A 21426-nucleotide genomic window follows, 5' to 3' on the forward strand; every position below is an offset into this window, starting at 1 on the left:
AGATTTACATTTTTCAAGGTTTTGATACATATTAGCAAATTAATCTTTGAAAAAAATACCAATGTATAGTAGGGCATTAGGCAATACAGGAATGTGCTGATTTCTTATGCTTTTGCCAGTACTGTGTTGGGTATTTTCCTGTTTTATATTTCCTGATTCACAAGTCAATAAATGGTATCTCCTTGTTTTTAGATTTCTTTGATTATTAAAGGAGTTGAACATCTTTTCACGTTTACTGACCATTTGTATTTGTTTTGCCTTTTCAGGTCCTTTTCCCATTTTTTTTTCTGCTGTATTTATCTTGTTCTTAATAATTTCCAAGAACTCCTTATGTATCAAGTATAATAAACCTGTTTTGTCATCCAAGTTGCAAATTTTTCCCAGCTTTTTGTCATTTAAGTGTATTTGTGTGTGCGTGTGTGTGTGTGTGTGTGTGTGTGTTTTAGACTGAGTCTCGCTCTATTGCCCAGGCTGGAGTGCAGTGGCGCGATCTCAGCTCACTGCGACCTCTGCGTCCCAGGTTCAAGCAGTTCTCCTGTCTCAACCTCCCGAGTAGCTGGGACTAAGGTGCACACCACCATGCCCGGCTAATTTTTGTATTTTTAGTAGAGATGGGGTTTCACCATATTGGTCAGGCTGGTCTCGAACTCCTGACCTCAGGTGATCCACCTGCCTCGGCTTCCCAAAGTGCTGGGATTACCTCGCCCGGTCCTTGTTTTTGTTTTGCCAAGCAGCTATTTACTAGGATCTCTTCCCCTGGCACCCCACTCTGCTTCCATTAGAGCCCTTTACCACTCCACATTCCTAAAAGTATTCACCTTTATCTTCTTCCATCCTTTAACTAACTTTCATGTTTTAATCTATTTGAAACTTATTTTGGTGTATGGTACAAGATAAGGTTCTTTTACTTTTATTCCCCTTAAATGTAACCAGATATTCCAGCATGAGGTATTTCTTTACTGAAATGAAATGCAATCATTATTACATACTAAATTACTAAGATAATTCGAGTCTATTTCTGGCCTTCTTATTCTGTTACATTAATCTTTCTGTTGGCTTGCCTAGGTACCTCACTGTTCTAATTACTGTGGTTTTATAGGGCATTACTACTAGACATTCCATTCAGTTATATCTTTACATAGATAAAATGATCGATAATGAGGCATATGTGAACTTTGCCTAGATTTGAGTTTTGTCACCGGCTCCCACATCGGAGAGCTGATCATCTGGGATGCCCTGGACTGGACCATGCAGGCCTATGAACGCAACTTCTGGGACCCATCTCCACAACTGGACACCCAACAAGAAATAAAACTCTGTCAAAAATCAAATGACATTTCTATTCATCATTTCACATGTGATGAAGAGGTAAAAAATCTATACACTATCTATAAACTTGCCTTTGACATATATAACCCAATTTCTGATTTTAAAAATTTAATCCCATGTTGGACATAAAAAAGGTATCATTCATGGTTTCAGGTTGTGCTTTAAAATGGTCTTTTTCTAAAATTGGATGATTTGTGTTAAGCATTTTAATCTTTGCTTCTAATCTTGAGGCAAGGAAATGATTAAATGGCCACAGATTTAAAAATTATTGAAATTTTGGGTTGGATTAAATAATCCCATTGGATTTGAGGTTAATGCTTAAAATTGTTTTAAGAAACACTGTGAAAAAGAGTTCTTTTGAAGATCTGACACATTTCCTAGTGAGGCAAAGAAAATTAAAAATTTTAGGAGTGTTTCTCAGTCTGCTGGCATCTTGGGGCAAGATAAATTGAGTGAGAATTGTTGGATTCCATCTTATAGGACTTGGGAGTGATGCTCTTGAAGCACTTTAGATCTGTTTTGCTGTGAGAGATTAGTACCAATGGACTACTGAATCTTATCTCTGATCTGAAAAAACAAATCTCTTAGCATCAGGGGCTCAGAAAATGTTTTTAAAGGGCAATTAACTTTTCTAAATGTAATCACAAGAAATGTTTATGAGTTGTACCCTTCGAGGAGAAGGAGTTGGGGAGGCTTTTCTCTATTTTATGACTTTCTATACTGTTTAATTTTTCTAACAGCATGCACGTTATTTTTATTAAAAATTTCAGTAGTAGTGTTATGTAGTGGGGGGAGAATATGATCCATTTTTCTTTGTACCACTCTTTAAAAACAAAACAAAAGATTAGGATAGGAACAGGACTTAGAAACACTAATATATTCAAAGATTGTTTCTTTGTATCCCAACTTTATTTTGAAAAAAGTTAAATATACCCGATAAAGACAGTATGGTTTCAGAAAAGATAGAGACTAGATCACTAAGAGTTGTAGCCCTACAAATTACCTATTTTAAATGTTACATGTTTTTTCTCACTTTTGTGAAAATTAATATTTAAAAGTTTTGTATTTTAATCTTAAATTTTTAAATTGATGTTTATTTTCTACTATATATGCTTGATAAAGCATTGTATAGTTTTCCCTAATTTTTCTTCTTTTGTTGTGAGTTGTTTCCTTCTATAAGGGACCGTTAGTTATTGATAGCGGGGATAGCATCTCCATTGAGTAAATGCTGCCTCCAAAGCTCATGAATTCTCTAGTTGTGTTTATAATTTTCTTCCTGACCTTGGATAAATTACTTAAACTGTGCCCAGATTTCCTGGTCTATAGAATGAGTTTCGGGGGATTTTGGCATTGAATACAATCCACAGGGCTTTCCATTTTAGTACATTGGCTAGCAGTGTTCATTAATGCCCTGGCATTGGGCCTCGGCTGCATTGCTGATTGCAGAGTACTAATCCTGAGAGTCAAGGGGATCATTCCAGATTTAAGATTCCAGCAAGCCTTGGGGGCATGCTTTGGTTCAGTTACTGTAGGTCTGAGTTGAGTTTGTAGTCTTGGAGGCTGTGTGAGAAAGGTTGGAGAGCCCAGAATCTCTGGTGAGAACAAGAAGGCAATATGTAGGGATATTTGAAAGGTCTGCCTCATGGGGATATCTATTGAGTAAGAATGAATGATTCTAGGACAGGTGCTTGCAAAAATTTCAAAGGCTACTACTGCATGTGAGTCACGTGAGGAACGAGCAAGGGACTGGAGTAACATGACCTTGATTCTAATATTGACTCCATGTTTCATTTCTTGTGTGACTTTAATCTCTTTAATTTTAAATTCCTTATCTGGAAAATGGCAATGATGCTTGCCTTTCTTAACAAGATGTTGTGAGGCTGAAGTGAGATAAGTATTGGTGAAAATGCTTTCAAAAGATTAAAGTTGTTTTAGTAAAAAGGTATTTATTTCTAATAGTACATTTGGAAAAATGTTTTTTTGAAATCTTAGAGGATTGCATGATGATAATGCCACTGTAGCCGTGCTTTTTTGTATCACTTGTAGGTCTCCTGATTGCTTAAGATGTGGAATGCAAGTAATTTTGCTTGCATTTTTCAGGCAGAAGAAGCTAGGTAATTTTCCCAAGGATATAGTATTATTTAAATGAAAACTCAGGTTATCCCTCAACAGCTTCCACTGCAGGGCCAGGCTGCTAGCTATAGCTTTTCTCTAGATATATTTCAGTGAGGAAGAAGTGGCGCTAAGGGATATACTATACAGACCTACCTTTCTCTGCATTAGTGGTTGTGTCCTACCTTCTAAATGCTCAGAGCTTTCTTTAGTGCTTTGACATTTTGGGGTTTCAGAGATTAGTACTGTAATTTGGGCTAAAGGCTAGGAATGGGAAAGGTAATGGTGGCTTTCTGATGTCACATGAGGGCTGGAAATCCATTACACTAGGAAGGGTGAGTGCTAGTTTTATGCCCATTTCTGAACTTCTTCCCCTAGAATGTATTTGCTGCAGTTGGAAGGGGTTTATACGTGTATAGCCTTCAAATGAAGCGTGTGATTGCCTGCCAGAAAACTGCACATGACTCCAATGTCCTGCACATTGCCAGACTTCCAAACAGGTACAAGTTCCCATCTGTTCTGCAATAGATGAAAGCAAGTCACAGTTCCCAGGGCTACCAGTGTAATTTCTCAAGTGGCCAAGTTACCTGGCTTCATGGCTTGACCTGCTGTGTTCTTTTGGAAATGGAGAATGCCTGAGGGCTGTCTCTAACAGAAGGGTATGTGGCAGTATATTACAGAATTTACAAGAAGCAAGGTGCAAATGAATTACATTGAATTTCATTGTTAAGAAGAGATGATTTAAAATTTGGTATTTAACAACATAAACGACTTTGGGGCCACTTACAGTGTACCAATTTTTATATTTCTCATAAACCTACCTTCTTTTTGTTTATGGCCAGAATCAAATGGTTGCTGGTCTCCTTGTTGTGTGAGGCTACTAAGTGAGTGGTTTCCTGTCAGGGTAGATTTGCTGCTGAGCTTCTAGGGACGAACATATGGACAGGGACTATCATTATTTTCTATGCAGGATATTTTTATAGTGAAGCACCCAGAGAAGAGAGGTAGCAAGAGGAGGGAAGGGGGCTGCTTAGGACATTGTGAAGTGTAATTCACACTGTTTTCCCAAGTGCATTTTTTTAAATGGAGAGAATCAATTTATAGCATTTGAGCTAATGTAACGAGTAACATGTGGCTTTCCTAAAGGGTGCTTTTAGTTTGCGTTGTAATGTCATGCTAAATTGTGATTTTTGTCAGTTCCTGCTAAGAGCTGAATAAAAGCAGTTGAGGGCTCCACTGATTTCTTTCACTGCAAATTTAGCATTGGCCCTCAGTGGTGCGCTCTTTTTGTATTACTGATTTTCTGTTCTGACAGGCAGTTAATCTCATGCTCAGAAGATGGCAGTGTACGCATTTGGGAGTTAAGAGAAAAACAGCAGCTTGCAGCTGAGCCTGTACCAACAGGTGTGTGTCTTCTCTCAAAAAGGTAGTCTTTTTCTCTCCTTTTTTCTCACGTGAAAGGCAGGAGAAGGACAATTATGTGAAACCACTGAAATAATATAGAAATGCTCCAAATAGGCATCAGATGTTTATAGAAAGCATATGGTAATTGAGATCTAGGATTTACAGCTTAATACTGCCCTAATGTAGAACTGCCACTTCATTTCAAGTAAGATAGAGATTTTCTTGTTTTGAGGGAAAACTTACTTTGTGGTAATCTGAATGACCAAATGGCCTAATGAAGTATTCATTTATATTGTCTATAATTCTGACTGATACACAAAATTTGTACCGTCAGATGTCAAATCAAAGTGTTCTTTACCCTTGATGTTGAACTTAATTTATGGGAAAACATACTTTTCCTTGTGTGCTTATATCATAATTTTATGAGCTCTTGACTTCCAGGTGTTTAGTTTGAAAAACAAAACTCTGAAGGGTTGAATAAATTAGTTACCAACCTTTGCACAAGAAATCAGATGCTGGTACCTAGTTGTTTCTGGTCCTTTTGACTTCCTGAAATCCTGGGGTGTTGCTTTTGCACATACACATACAGCTTTTCCCCTATGCCTTGTTTGTTGATCTGAGTTTTGCCCTTTTTTCCCTTGACAGTTAGACACTGCCATTCAAGCTTTGTTTCTGTCCTGTTTTATTCCAAGTGTCTTTTTGTTAATATACCTGCACCAATGGGTGACTAGGGGCAATAAAAAGAGATGAAGAACAGACCTGGTTAGCTAAGAAAGATGAAATAACATATTCACAAAACCCTAGCACGGTGCTCAGGTATTGTCCACTTAGCCCTTGACTAAAATAAGTCTGGAACCTCTTCACATTTAAATTTTGTTTTTCTGATCTCATGTTATTGTAAGTATGTAAGTATAGAGCACAGTAATTTTGGAAATGATTCTTTTTCTAGGTTTTTTTAACATGTGGGGATTTGGAAGAGTCAACAAACAAGCCAGCCAACCTGTTAAAAAGCAGCAAGAAAATGCTACTTCATGTTCACTGGAGCTTATTGGAGATTTGATTGGACACTCATCATCTGTGGAGGTATTGCTTTTTAGGCACAGAATGTCCAAGCAACTCCTGCTTTTGCATTTCATTGCTCTTTTCTTTCAGTTGATCTCATAAAGGCATATACTTTTTCTTATATCTGTAGGTGTTTGTCAGATCTGAACATGGAATGGGATAGGCTATAGTATGTGCAGTTAGGGTCTCCCTTTCCGGATATATGATTTGAGGAAACAAGGAATGCATTGCTTTTAAGAATGGTCTTAATCACCATTATTTAGGAGCTGGAGATAGCTGACAGTAAGGGCAGTGTGAATAATGACTATATGACAACAGTCAACAGAGGATGCATGAAGGGTTGTGGTTATATGTGTATACAGTTAAAGCCTTAACAGAATCGAATTCCAGGGGCCTTTATCAAATTCATGAACAGAGTCCTGTTTCTCCTGCCTTTGAAGGATAATTGTTAGCTTTAATGAAACCTATGCCTTGATTTTCATTGTGCAAATATGAAAGTTTTAGTTGAAAATTATGAAATGCGTAAGCTTTTAACATGTAGAAATCCAGATACATTAATATTTGCTGCAGGCATCATTGCCTGTAGTGAAGGAATAAGATCAGTTGAGGTAACAGATTAGCTGTGAGAACTAATAACAGTGTAATCAGGGCCCTAAGGAATTTCTTAAATTGTTCTTCCTTGTTTCATAGCCAAAGAACAAAAAATTTCTTTTCATTTGAAAGGGCATTCATGCTTAGGAGGAGCAGCGGCAGCATCCTTGTTAGTGAGCATTTCCTGTATTTCAGGCACTGTGCTAAACACTGGCTGCTGGAGTTTACAGAGAGAGATGAATACAGTCCTTGCCCTCATGGATCTTACCCTTGAGTGGAGAGAAGGGGTATAGACCGAATAGGCTGTTACCCTAGGCTGCATTTGATGGACCCAAGTAAGCAGCAGTGACTCAGAAGAAACATTTCTTGCTGAATCTTGTAAATGGTTAGAGGATATAGGACTTGACACTTGAGCTGAACCTTGAAGTTTAGTAGGATGAGTATATAGCCTTGTCATCATAAGCTCCTTGATGTTGGGTACAGTGTCATAGTTATCTTTGCTTTCCTCTAACAAGTAGCTCAGTTTTTAACTTTGTGTTTATGGTTGGGAGGTGAGCATGGACTGTGGTAGACAGAAGGGCAAAGATAGCATTTACGTGGTGGCAAGGAGCACGTTGGCTAGGCCGGAGCGCTGGGTTCCTGTGAACAGACACTAGTAGGGGATAAAGCCTGGGAACGTGGTTTGGGGTCAGATTATGGATGTCCTTGAATATAAGGCTGAGGAGTTTGGACTTTATTTTTTAAATAGTAGGAACTCATTAAAAAGGTTTTTAGATGGTAGGGAAAACCCCATGTAAAACACATTCAAAATGTGTTTGAATGTGGCACATTTCTCATTCTATAAAACAGTGTCAGCTTCTTAGGAATTTTCCTGAGTGAAAGTGTTGAGACCTGAACACTTTTAGAAAGCATCTCCAGCTTCGTTGATAAAATCTAGGCTTATCTTTGCAGTGTCACCTGAATTTCCTCATTTCTTTTTTTTTTCTTTGAGACAGCATCTCACTCTGTTGCCCAGGCTGGAGTGCAGTCTTGGGTCACTGTACTCTCCGCCTCCCAGGTTTAAGCAATTCTCCTGCCTCAGTCTCCCAAATAGCTGGGATTACAGGTGCCCGCCACCACGCCCAGCTAATTTTTGTACTTTTAGTAGAGATGGGGTGTCACCATGTTGGCCAGGCTGGTCCTCATTTCTATTTTCATCCTTGCTCTACTGGCGCAACCCCTCTACCTGTGTACTGAATTTTGTGTTTTCCAGTTTCCGAAGGAATTCTGCTCCCATGTTTCCTCCCTTCACTCCTGCATCCTCAGCTGAGTCTTATCCTGTGGTCTTCAGAAATGTATATGTCATTTCAGAGAAAACTCTTGTTTTTTTTCCCGAGAGGGAGTTTTGCTCTTGTTGCCCAGGCTGGAGTACAATGGCGCAATCTCCACTCACTGCAACCTCTACCTCCTGGGTTCAAGCGATTCTCTTTCCTCGGCCTCCCGAGTAGCTGGGATTACAGATACCCAGCTAATTTTTAGTATAGACAGGGTTTCACCATGTTTGGCCAGGCTGGTCTTAAACTCCTGACCTCAGGCAGTCCACCCACCTCAGCCTCCCGAAGTGCTGAGATTACAGGTGTGAGCCACCACGCCCGGCCCTGTTTCTCTTTTATTTCACCCTTTCCTTCGAGGACCTCATCCTTTTCATTGATTCACTTTTCTGATACAACTCTTCACCCCATAGTATTCATGCTGCCTTTTGTCAACACTCTGTTTTCCTATTCTTAGCTTCCAGCCTATTCCTTCACTGGGCAAGCCCCTTCCCCTTACTTGGGGCATTTTCTCCCTTTGAAGCTTTTTCTGAATTTCTGTGACATGTCATAGTCTATACTGCATTATTTAGTACCTGATTACATAATCTCTCATTGGTACCTTTATTGTTTCAATTATGATTTGCTTTTCAGAATCTTCTTGAGGGTAGGGACCATAAACCTAGTGCTGACACTTAATACCTATGGCTTGAGTATATCTACTTTTATAGAGAGCTGAAGCCAGTGTTTATCTTGGGAAATTTAGAATTCAGACATTTTTTCCATAGCCATTATACAGTATAAGTAATGGTTAAGTAAAACCAATACTTGAAAAATCAGATTATGAAAAAATCTGGAAGAACTATGAGAATTCATGTACTTTACAAAAATAGCTATTCTGTAGTTGAACAATATTAAGAAAATTCTGATTAAAATATTAGATATTATTTGTATGTGACTTACCAATACTGAAAAATGAAGTTCTACACCCAGATCCAAAGGAGTCTTTAAGGCACATATCTCACACGCACATGTGTTAATGTGGTATTAGACACTTCTCTGCTTTTCGGGGTCCCTATAATCAGTTTTAATTTTCTTTACAGATGTTTCTATACTTTGAAGATCATGGACTAGTGACGTGCTCCGCTGATCATCTCATTATTTTGTGGAAAAATGGAGAGCGAGAATCTGGATTGCGCAGTTTAAGATTATTTCAAAAATTAGAGGAGAATGGTGACTTATACCTTGCTGTCTAGTTTAAGGAATTAAAAATACACATGCATGAACCTTGAACATCAAATATCGGGTACTACTCTGAAAACCATTAACATATTGATCACTTAAATTGGTAATTTTGTCAGTCCATAAAATTCTACATGTTTAAATTTTTTGTGGACCTACCAACCAGGAACATGTTGCTTCTCAGGTCCTAGTATATCCTCCAAAGAATATACCACAAGTTTTTCCATTTGACTTTGAGCTGCTGTTGAAGTGGTGAGTGTGTGTTTTGAGCTTATTTTGAACCTAGACCCTTGTGAAAGGTACAGATAGAGGTAATAGTTAAGTTATAGTTAAGTTATGGCATTTATTAGAAGTTTTATTATTTGGCTTCCTTTAGAATTATTGTGAAGTTTAAAAATAGCCTTTCTCCTGCAAATTTTCCTAGTCTTTAGTAACTGTTAGTGTTCCATATAGCACAAACTTGAATCTCTCAGCCAAAAAAAGGAACATATATACTGTTTAAGTATGGCAAGTTTTTTTTTGGTACCAATTTGTTTAGATAATTTTAAAAATGTTTTTTAGTTCTAGCTACTGAAACCTGTATGAACTCAAATGGATAGGCATCTTGTGAGGGTGTATTTTTCCCAGTGTGAATTGGCTTGAAGAGCCATGGGCTAAATGGGTACTAGAACAACAACTGCCCCTCATGTACGCCAAGGATGAGCTCTAGATCATTTGAGAGGCACAGTGTTTCCAGAGTCAGGGACTGCAGCTGAGCGCAACTGCCCCATCTGACCACTGACTCAAATACGAACTGCTTCAGACAGACTTCTTTTATGTAGTTCTTTGCAGTGTCCATTGAGACACTATAACCAGCCTTGTAACAATATGTTTTCTCCTTTTGGTGCTAAAAAATAAAAATATTAGAAAGTAGTCTACACATTAAAGATTGAAATTCTTAAACTACTAATGAAGAAAGGGCAACGTGACTGATGTTAGCAGACTGACCCTTCTTACAGAAAACCTACAGATTTATTTGTTCATTATACAAATATACTACAAATATACCCTAAAGGGAATCTCCATAAGTTCTTTTACTAGTTTTAGCTTTGACAGTTGCTTCCACAACTACCTACAAAGACTGGAAGAGTTAAGGTCATCTGAGTAGACCAGTGGCATGTTACAAATGAGGAAACTGAGGCCCAGTGTGGTAAGGCCTTGCAATTAAATCTGTAGTGCCCAGTATCACCAAGCAGCTCTAAAAACAGGAACTGAAGACTGAATGAGAAAGGCTTATATGACTACTTTAAATCCAAACAACATTGAGTCATGAAAAGTTCTATGGAGAAATATTAAAACTTAAGCTACCTCAATTACAGAAGACTTTCTCCCATTACTCACGTGCTTTTTCCTTTAGAAATTCTGCGTTGGCCCATACATTTGTAAAGTTGTTTTCTGAAGTTGTATGACACAAGGGAGCCATAGACTTAACTGTTTTACTTCCTAGCCTGTTCTAGGCTAGTATTTTGTGATAGTAATCTATTCAAATGGAGTGGTAGAAATCACATGAATTTTGGAAGCAAATGGTACCGTAAGTATCACAGCAAATTCCTTCTGGTCATTATACAGGCGTACCTCAGAGATACTACAGGTTAGGTTTCAGACCACATCAAAAAAGCAACTATTGCAAATAGAGTGAGTCACATCTAGTTTTTGGTTTCCCAGTGCCTATAAAACTTGTGTTTATACTACAGTCTTAAATTTCTAAAAAATGTACATACCTTAAGAATACTTTGTTGCTAAAAAATGCTAACCATCATCTGAGCCTTCAGTGAGTCATAATCTTTTTGCTGGTGGAGGGTCTTGATACTGCTGGCTGTTGACTAAGGTGGTTACTGAAGGTTGGGGTGGCTGTGGCAGTTCCTTAAAATAAGATGGCAATGAAGTTTTCCAAATCAATTGACTTCCTTTCACAAATGAGATCTCTGTAACATGTAATACTATTTAATAGCATTTTACCCACAGTAGAACTTCTTTCAAAATTTAGAGTCTGTCATCTCAAATCCTGATGCTCCTTTATGAACTAAGTTTATAGAATATTCTAAATCCTTTGTTGTCATTTCAACTATGTTTACAGCATCTTCACTGTGGAAATGACTATCTCCAGAAACCACTTTCTATACACATTCTTAAGCATTCTCATCTATTAAAGTTTGATCATGAGATTACAGCAATTCATTCACATCTTCAGGCTCCACTTCTTCCAGACTCCTTTTAATGTTGGAATTTTGACCGCCTCCCATGAATCAGAATGTTCTTAGTGGCATCTAGAATGCTAAATGCTTCCCAGAAGGTTTTCAATTGACTTTGCCCAGACTCTTCAGAGGAATCACTAGTTAGGGCAGCTACAGCCTTATTAAATGTATTTCTTAAATAAGACTTAAAAGTCAAAGTGACTCCTTGACCCATGGACTGCAGCATAGATGTTGTGGTAGCTGGCATGAAGACAACATGAACCTCCTTGTACATCTCCATCAGAACTCTTAGGTGACCAGGTAACATTGTAATGGGCAGTAATATTTGGAAAGAAATTTGAGCAGGTCTCAACCATAGGCTTAAATATTCAATAAACCATGCTATAAACAGATATGCTGTCATCTAGGCTTTGTTATTCCACTTCTAGAGCATAGGCAGAGTAGATTTAACATAATTCTTAAGGGCCTTAAGATTTTTGGACTGGTAAATAAACTCTGACTTCAACTTAAAGGCACCAACTACACTCGCTGGCATTGAACTTCTTCTCCCCAGGTATGAAGTCCTAGATGACATCTCTTCTAATAGAAGACCATTTCATCTTCACAAACTCAGTTGTTTAGCATAGTCGCCTTCAGTGATCTTAGCTAGATCATCTGGACAACTTCCTGCTGTTGTCCCTTGCACTCTGACGTTAATGGGGATAGTTTCATGAACCAACCTCTGCTTGCTTCCAACTTTTCTTCTGTAGCATCCTCACCTCTCAGTCTTCAAAGAAAGAATTGAAGAATTAATTAGGCCTTGGCTTAAGGGAATGTTGTGGCTTGTTTAATCTATATAGACCACTCAGACTTTCTCCATCTCAGCAGTAAGGCTGTTTCACTTTCTTGTTTGCATGTCTTGTTTGCATGTTCACTGGAGTTAACACTTTCAAGAACTCTTCCTTTGCATAACTTGGCTAACTGGTGTAAGAGGCATGGCTTTCACCTGCCTGGGCTTTCAACATGCCTTCTTCACTAAGCTTTATTATCTGTAGCTTTTGATTTAAAATGAGAGACATGTGACTCTTTTACTTGCACATTTAGAGGCTACTGTAGGTTATTAATTGGCTTAATTTCGATATTGTTGTGTCTCAGGGAATAGGGAGGTCTAAGAAGAGGGAGAGATTGGAAACCACTAGTTGGTGGAACAGTTAGAATATACACAAGATTTATCAATTAAGTTCACTGTCTTATACGGGCATGGTTTGCAGTACCCTAAAACAATTACAGTAGTAACAAAGATCACTGATCACAGACCACCATGACAGATACAAGAATAAAAACATTTGAAATACTCTAAGAGTTACCAAAATGTGACACTTACTTACTTACACAAAGTGAGCCCACGTTGGGAAAATGCCCCGATAGACTTGCTCTATGCAGGGTGGCCACAAGCCCTCAATTTGTAGAAAAGGCAGTATCTTTGAAGCACAATGAAGCAGAATGCAATAAAATGAGGTATACTTGTATTCTAATTTTCTGCCTTGAAAAACTGTCTAGAGGGCAGTCTCCAACCCTAGGGACTAGATTGCTTTTGTTTTCATGCATGCCCTAAGGTCACAGAGATGGGGGATAACAGTATGATGGGAGATTCTGGTAGGGACTCCAACCTGATGGTGTTCAGTAGTTGCAGGTAGACTGCTGCTAAAAGTTGGACTTTCAATTTAGAATAAAATAATGGGTCAATGTATATTATGTACATTTTCTCCATTTCCTGAGTTTAGCTTTCAACAGTTAAGATACTTGCAACAGCAGAAGTAACACTACATAGTGTTACAGTGTACAAATCCCTTGTCATTTTTATTTTAAAATATATTTATTACCTCAGTCTCTGGCTATATTCACATAGCACAAGGGCACAAGATCATCCCTTCTGTTTCTCTCTCTAAAGCTGAGTAGGTTCTGAGTGAACTGACAGGCTTGTTTTTTTTTGCCCAGAATGCTAACCAGTCCTGACATGGAGGGCAAGTAAATTTAAAAATCTTAAATTAGAAATAAAGAATGATCTTAGGAAATTATAGGGTCATTCTGGTCCAGCAGTGTTTTATAACTGGCTTCCTTCTCTTACTAGTCACGGAAATTATTAGAGAGTGTTGCATTTTCCTAATACGGCCCCCCTCAGCACATGACGTTTAAGTAAACAACTCCGTATAAGAGGCAGTTATAATAGTTTATATAATATAAACTATCTGATACACATATCATCTGAAAGCCTGTATTTCTAACAAGTTGACTATGTGGAAGAAAAGACTAGTTCGCAGGCCAGAAGATTATACCGTAGATTACACTGGTAAAGAGCAGAAATTGTTGACGCTTTAGTACCTAAGCTGTCTTAAAGCATTTTTAAACATTTGCACATTACTAATAAAAAGTTTGAAGTTAACAAGAAATTTGACATAAAACGGAGTAAGCTGTAAATATTTCATATAGAAGATGTCTGACACCTGATAAATGTTACTTACCAAATAGAACTGAAAGTGAGATGATCAGAAAAAGATTGTCCTTGCCTCAAGCAAGCTTCTGAAGCCTAGGCAAGTTAGCTAGGTCCTTAATATGGGATTCTGGCATCCTGATTTTAATGTGCTCTGAAAACAAAGTGTGTGACTCATGAAATAAAGGACACTAAACCCCAAATTTGAAATTATGAAAACTTTAGGCCAAAGAGGTAAAATAAAAACAGCTGTTGGGAATGAAAAATGGCTGTAGGAATTTAGTTACAAGTACTTCACAAAAACATTTTCATCACATTTACATAATATAGCATTACAATACAAAGCTGGCTGCTGTCCTGACCAAGCAAGTTCTCTTATCATCTAACAAAAATAATTTAGATACATTTCTTTGCATGGAATTGTCATATTTTTCCATTTTTGGTACAAAACATAGAAAAAAACATTGGCACATTATGTAGTGATAAGTCATTTTTTCCCCATGTACAAGTTCCAAGTATTCTGCATTCCAATTTGTATTGGAAAAAAGTAATTACTGATTCAATTAATTCAGTCTCTGTTTATACCTTTTAAAAATGCAGCATGAAGTACAGAGAAAGAAAAATGAAGTTTGTTTACGGAGTCTAATATTTATAATACATAGGAAGGATTGGCTGGTAAAAGAGAAAGGAAAATCTCGAGTCTGACTTTATGTAGATCACAGGGAGTTGTGAAAAGAGCAGTATAAAAATATGCACTTGTGCTTTAGAAGCTTTTAGCATACAATTAATAGCTTAAAATAGTATTTACTGCCTCCCCATATGCCTATTTTCTGATACATTTACACCGCACAATTTTAACATTGTTAAAGCTAATGGCATGATTTCAAATATAGATTGGTTAAAAATATCTGAACCTTGAAACTTCCCCTATCCCCTCCCAAAATATTACGTATAGACGGTGCATGGAACAACATACTGCATGGGCTTACACCCAGAAAATTTGGATTTTAATAAAAATTTTAAACATGTATATAAACTTTTTTTTTTTTTTTTAAGAAAAGCTTGTCCAAGGGCATTCAAATTTAATGGCTTTTATATAATACTTGGTGTAGTGCCTCGTGGCTGCCTCTGTGAGCCAGAAATAAAGGAAGCTCATGGATTCCCCAAAAATGAAATGCCACTTTTTCCCTCATCATGGATGACTTTAAGATGAACCCCTTTTACAGGAAAGGGGTTACACAGGCTGCTGATACCAGTCTAGAGAGGGCACCCACCAGCCAAGGCTGTGTTCTAACTTAGGTGTCATACCATCGGCCAGAAGAACCATGTAGCCATAGAGGCTGTGAAGCTAACTAGTTTATCTGTAATTTGGTCCTAGTTGTTTCGCTTATTTTATGTCGTTTTTTTTTTTTTTTCTTAGATAAATCTGTTCAGATAAGCTCCTTATGAATCCTTCAGATCGATGTTCTTGAGGAAAACAGTCAAGCTAAACATCAATGATGACTTTTATGGTAAAGGATGAGCCGATCACTAGCTAAGCTATTTAGTCACCATCCTGGGAGATGAGCTCACAGGCACCAAGGCTTTGCTTCCTGTGGCCTGCTAGTTACAGTGAACCAGCTCCATGGATTGACAAGGGTACACAGGATGATAGCAGAGCAAAGGAGTTTGCCAAGTATTTGTTCTGTCATTAAGTATTCAAAAGAACATACATTTTTCTTCATGGAACTTAACTAAGAATGAAATTTGGGGACTTGAATGATTCAAGGTCAAATATTAAACATTAGCTCCTTCACCAATACCTGTCATTGTCATTAGAAAGGAAGGCCTCTTGTTTACGCTACTGTGATTCAGTGTCCTTTGTCGGTCAAGAGGCCCCCTCTGTGGCTTGGCTTTAGCTGTCAGATGGAAGCCTCAAACTTTTGCACTTTAGGTCATCTAGTGTCTTCCAGTGTTTGTAGTTGTCAGCCAAATGTTGCATCAGGGCTGGCAGATGTGCAAAGGCTGCAAAGACAGAAAAGAATCAAAAGAAACTGGTGAACTTAGACCCCAGGAGCATTTATAAGCCTGGGGGTGTCTGGGACAAGTTTGGGATCAGAATTAGAGGAGGCACACCCTGGGCGAAGCCTTTGGTATCAAGTGAACACACAGCATGAGGACAAGTCATTAAACACTAGTTTCTGAAATACAAACAGGTCCTTTTTGAAAAGCTGCTTATCAGTGACATTATCAGAAGAACCTGTGATTCAGAGTAAACTAAATACATTTTGCATTCTTTCTAGAGTTTTCCTCCAACGACAGAAAAACACTGCAGTAAGCTTTGGCAGCGTGTCCTCTGAAGAGGCAGAGACTCGTTTATCCAGCTATCAAAAATCCATCAAGTCTGCACACAAGCTTCTGTGCCAGCTGCTGGGGATGCAAAGAATGCACCCCACCCCACTTGGCCACAAAAAGCTGACAGCCACATTTTTAAAAATATATTTTGTTTACCTTTAGGCTCACCCTGTGTCACTAAAGATAATATTCATAAAGTATAACAGTTTTCTTTGGGTGACAAAACAGTAACTGTCTTACCATCCCAAGCATCAAACATGTCTGTTATGAAGTAGTCAATGAAAGAGATCTGAGACTTGGGGATGCTACAGGTATTCCGGTCAAACACTGGCATCACCACAGGTAGTCCCTGTCTCTTCTCTTCATCAGTCTGTAAGAAAAAACCACCACATAGGGCTGGAGGACATGCGAGACACTTTCACAGTAATATCCTGTTTCTCAGAACAACCCTGTGAAAATGGGTCATTATCCAGTTTTCTCAATGAAGAAATAGGCTCAGCAAGGTCCTCAGACTTACGTAAGTCAGCTGAGCTACACTGACTACACTCAGACCTTCCCACTCTCAAGCCTCTTTTTTTGTTTTTGAGACAGTGTCTCACTCTGTTGCCCAAGCTGTAGTACAGTGGTGCAGTCTCGGTTCACTGCAACCTCCGCCTCCCAGGTTCAAGCGATTCTTCTGCCTCAGCCTCCTGAGTAGCTGGGAATACAGGCACCTGTCACCATGTCCAGCTAATTTTTAGTAGAGAAGGGATTTCACCATATTGGCCAAGCCAGTCTTGAACTCCTGACCTCAGATGATCTGCCTCCCTTGGCCTCCCAAAGTGCTGGGATTATAGGCACGAGCCACTGTGCCTGGCCCCAAGCCTCTTTCTATGTGATACCATAGCATCTCCTGACACATTGATCTCAGGGTACTTAGCCCCTTTTCTGGGATCTGCTTTTATCATTGCAAAGTCAAAGCTATGTTCAATGTCATACAAACACGAATTCTCATACCAAAACTACTGACATTTACACTGAGAAGCAGCAATAGTGGGTAAAACTGCTAACACCTTAGCATGACTCAATGAACTAGCACCAAACTGTATTAATAGCCATAGTCATTATATTATTTGCTGCCACATGTTTGCACTTAAAAAAAGTTTCAGGCCAAGCCCAATGGCTCATGCCTGTAATCCCAGTGATATGGGAGGTCAAGGCAGGAGGTTCGCTTGAGGCCTGGAGTTTTGAGTCTGCATTGAGCCAGGACTGTGTCACTGCACTCCAGTTTGGGTTACAGAGTGAGATCTTGTCTCAAATTAAAAAAAAAAAAAAACAAAAAAAACAAAAAAACAGACCCAGTTTCACTTGAGAATTACCTCTCTGAAGCAGTAAGAGTTATTAATTGTATTAAATCTTGACCTTCGAAGTACATGTCTCTGTAATATTCTGTATGATGAATGTGATGAAATGGGAGTACACGTACACTTGAACTGCATACCAAAATCTGCTGGTTGTCTTGTGGAAAAGCACTTATGCACTTGAATTGAGCTGAACCAGCTGTTTTTATCCATGGACCATTATTTTCACTGGAAAGAATGACTGTCAAACTATGATTGTTCAAACTTGGGTATTAGCCTTGCAGCTTTTGAGGTGTGTGGAAATCTGAGTATTCTGCACATTAAAGTAAGGCCATCATCATTCATCGAGCTGAGTATTAGGATCCGCATTTCCTGGTGGTGTATTGAGCCAGAAGGCCAGCTCAAAGGCTTCATTTGTAACTTTCATTTTTAGGTCACCCTGGCTTATGAACATTATTAGTACATTGCTTTTTGGGAAAAGGACACCTAAATAGGAAGCTTTTATCAAAGAACTTAAAAGCACATTTTTCTCATCCTCCATTCACACTGAGAACAACTAGGAGTAGTACTTCAGGTCCTCTGTCTGTGGGTCCGGGGAAGCCCATTGATGAGCAGCTTTTGGCTTGGCTTGCTCATTTCAGGTCAGTCGATCAAGCAGCCTTAAAATATCCACTGGTGTTCAAGGAGTCATTTGATCCTCACACCCTTCCTGTTCTTCTCTCTGGAAAGCTCAGAACTACCTGCCCTACTTTTCTTCAATTCAGAGGCTCTCTTCCCAGAAAGCTGCAGTCTACTTACTGGATTTCATGAACAGACACTTCTCAAAAGACGACACACAAGCAGCCAATAAACATTAAAAAAAAATGTCCAGGCTGGGTGTGGTGGCTCACGCCTGTAATCCTAGCACTTTGGGAGGCCAAGGCAGGCGGATTGCCTGAGCTCAGGAATTCGAGACCAGCCTGGGCAACACAGGGAAACCCCATCTCTACTAAAATACAAGAAATTAGCCGGGTGTGGCAGTGTGCACCTGTAGTCCCAGCTACTTGGGAGGCTGAGGCAGAATTGCTCAAGCCTGGGAGGTGAGGGTTGCAGTGAGCTGAGGTCATGCCACTGCACTCCAGCCTGGGCAACAGAGCAAGACTGTCTCCAAAAACAAAACAAAACAAAAGTCCAGCATCACTAATCAGACATGCAAATCAAAACCACAATGAGATACCATCTCAAACTAGTCAGAATGGCTATTAAAAAGTCGGAAAATAACAGATGTTGGCAAGGTTGTGGAGAAAAGAATGCTTATACACTGTTGGTGAGAAATAAATTAGATCAGCTAGCCCCTGTGGAAAGCAGTTCGGACATTTCTCAAAGAACTAAAAATAGAAATTGCTATTCAACCCAGCCGTCCCATTACTGGGTATATACCCAAAGGAAAATAAATCATTCTACTGAAGAGACACCTGTACTTGCATGTTTATGACAGCACAATTCATGGTAGCAAAGACATGGAATCAACCCAGGTGCCCATCATTGGTGGACTGGATGAAGAAAATGTGGTGCATATATACCATGGAATACTATGCAGCCATAAAAAAGAATGAAATCATGTCATTTGCAGCAACGTGGCTAGAGCTGGAGGCCATTATCCTAAAGCGAAGTAATAATAGAAACAAAACCAGATACTACATGTTCTTTCTTAGAAGTGGTAGCTAAACATTGGGTACACTCAGTGGCAGAAACTGGAACAGCAGACACTGGAGACTTCAAAAGGAGGGAAGGGGGCAAGGGTTGAAAAACTACTTATTGGGTACTATGTTTACTACTTGAGCCACAGATCATTAGAAGCTCAAACCTCAGCATCAGCAATATACCCTTTTAACAAACCTGCACATGTACCCCCAAATCTTAAACATACTGGGTCCTCTGCTGGTCACTCCCCTTCCCAGTCTTCCTAGGCATCATCTATTCTTTATCCTGCCTCCACAGTACATTTCAGCCATGCAGACCCCACAAAATTCACTACTTGTGGCTGCTTGTTTGTCACCCACACACCCATCAGTACTTAGAGTCTCTTCTCTGGAAGTAGGGCTGTTTTCACATGTCCATTTACAGTCTACTGCTTTCTAGATTTCTCTCCTTTAACTCTTTACACTGCCACAGTTAAAGTGAACTACATATTGCTCTTCCCTTTTTATAAAAATTCTATTTCCCCTCCCTTTGTTAATTTTGCTCAGAATGCTTTGTTCTTCCAGAAAGTCTTTTCCTATTCCATTTCTGTAGCCCCCCTTTTATCTAGAAAAAAGTCTCTCTGAATGCCTGTAGCACTTAACATAAACTTCCTTGAGATACACTTCATTTTTTACTAACATGTGGACCTATCTACATCTCTCCCCTATTGGACTGGAACTCCCCGTGGCCGCGATGTCTTCACTAATGCCTGTGTTCCCATAACGCGCCATGTAGACACCCAGGAATAACCTAGTGAATGAATGGAAGATTTCTCGGTTTTTGTGCAAGTTCTGGATCCAGCAAACTGAAGATGAAAAGTTACTTCCAAAGGCTCAGTTTATCCCCCTTCTCAAGAGACTCTGGTTAGTGATCAGCCCCATCAGTCAGCTCCTGAAGGAACCAGAAGCCTACCCCAGGTGGGGGTAAGCTGTTTTCTTCCAGGGAGGAGTGGTTAACTAATTGGTAAAAAGTTACTCAGCTGGAGAATCCCCCAGGAGTTCCATGACCTAGTTCCCATTCCCAGAGGGGAAGTGGAGCTTCCCTGGAAAGATGGCGCACCTGTGCAAAATACTCCTCAGAGATCCTCCCAGCCCATTCAATGCACAGGTCCAAGGGGCGGCATGGGTTGGCCACGTCAGCACACTTAATCATCATGCGTTTGATCAGGATTTGGTTTTCAGGGAAGTTCTTCCCAGCAGGGTTGCATTCACAGTCGCTGCCTTCAATCTGGAAAACAGATGGTCAGATCAGGGTTGGTTCAAGATGACAGTGAAGCCCACAAGGGTTAACTCGCCAGGCATTCGATGGTGATCACCGAGCACACAGGTAGGACTGGGACTCGGCGAAGGCAGCTTTTCCTTTTTTAAATTCCATATATAATATACTGACACATTCTTTAAAAAAAGAATATACTGATACAGTCTTAAAAGACACTCAGCAATACACACACACACACAGTTTGAAAGTTGAAAGTCCCTGTCACCACCTGTCTACCCCTCACATCCATTTTCTTCCCTAGAGGTAACTGCTACAGCAGTTTTGTTTTTGAGCAATTTGATATGTAATCTTAGAGGAAATTTCTCCCAGTTTTTTTAAAAAAATGTGTAAAAGCAGAGCTTTTAGCTACTTTAATGCATTTCAAGTAGGGCAGTGGCACATACATGTAACCCTTCAATTATTTCTTGATTTCTACTACTTATGCCTACCATCTCCCTCCCTCCTATGACCTGTCCCACCCCCAACTCACCCAACTCCCTCGCACTTTGGTTCTCCTAAGGCATGTGTCCACTCATGTTTTCTTGGCTGTTCTTCTGACTGGCTGGTAAGTGAGCCAGGTAGGCGTGGGGTCCTTGGAGTAGGAAGTAGTCAGGAGCAGGTGTGTTCAGCCATGTTTAGAAACACTGGTCCACACCTAGTGGTGATGTCAGTGTCCTGAGCCATGTGGCCAGGACACGAGTTGGTACACACATCACAGGCCATTTACATAGAACCTGAAAGATTGTTATTCTCCACTTTTAAAGACACCATCAAATTGATTGTGTAAAAACAATTAGGTCTCCAGAGCTCTGCCAAGCCAAAAGGCTGCATGACATTTGGGGGGTTTAAGACTGGACCTATTTATTAGTCTATCAATGGGCAGAATATGTTCTGGAGGTTTTTGATTACTTATCAAAGTAATACTGTTTACTATAAATACTGCAGTTAATAGTAAGTTGCAGTGCAGAGTTGGGGGCTTACATGAGTGGATGACCTTCCTAGTTCTATGAATCTCTATACTTTTCCTTCTCTAAATCCCC

The 21426-nt window shown here is 39.4% G+C and overlaps 2 protein-coding genes across 15 annotated transcripts in view; one reads left to right on the plus strand and one right to left on the minus strand.

Annotated features, from left to right (window-relative positions):
• Positions 1 to 9941, plus strand: part of WDR41 (WD repeat domain 41) — a 184153-nt gene extending 174212 nt beyond the window's left edge. For all 4 annotated transcript variants that reach the window (XM_057302283.2, XM_003812643.6, XM_008965077.5 and 1 more), the window contains 5 exons: positions 1184 to 1368; positions 3820 to 3941; positions 4757 to 4845; positions 5795 to 5928; positions 8891 to 9941. In XM_057302283.2, coding sequence (XP_057158266.1) covers positions 1184 to 1368; positions 3820 to 3941; positions 4757 to 4845; positions 5795 to 5928; positions 8891 to 9043 — 683 coding nt within the window. In that variant the 3' untranslated portion in view covers positions 9044 to 9941. The remainder of the gene's footprint in view (positions 1 to 1183; positions 1369 to 3819; positions 3942 to 4756; positions 4846 to 5794; positions 5929 to 8890) is intronic.
• Positions 7469 to 21426, minus strand: part of PDE8B (phosphodiesterase 8B) — a 253777-nt gene continuing 239819 nt past the window's right edge. For all 11 annotated transcript variants that reach the window (XM_034959921.3, XM_057302282.2, XM_034959920.4 and 8 more), the window contains 3 exons: positions 20189 to 20356; positions 16308 to 16437; positions 7469 to 15737 (listed from right to left, as the gene is read on the minus strand). In XM_034959921.3, coding sequence (XP_034815812.1) covers positions 15628 to 15737; positions 16308 to 16437; positions 20189 to 20356 — 408 coding nt within the window. In that variant the 3' untranslated portion in view covers positions 7469 to 15627. The remainder of the gene's footprint in view (positions 15738 to 16307; positions 16438 to 20188; positions 20357 to 21426) is intronic.

Source organism: Pan paniscus, chromosome 4 (assembly GCF_029289425.2).
Source record: "Pan paniscus chromosome 4, NHGRI_mPanPan1-v2.0_pri, whole genome shotgun sequence".
Lineage (NCBI taxonomy): Eukaryota > Metazoa > Chordata > Mammalia > Primates > Hominidae > Pan > Pan paniscus.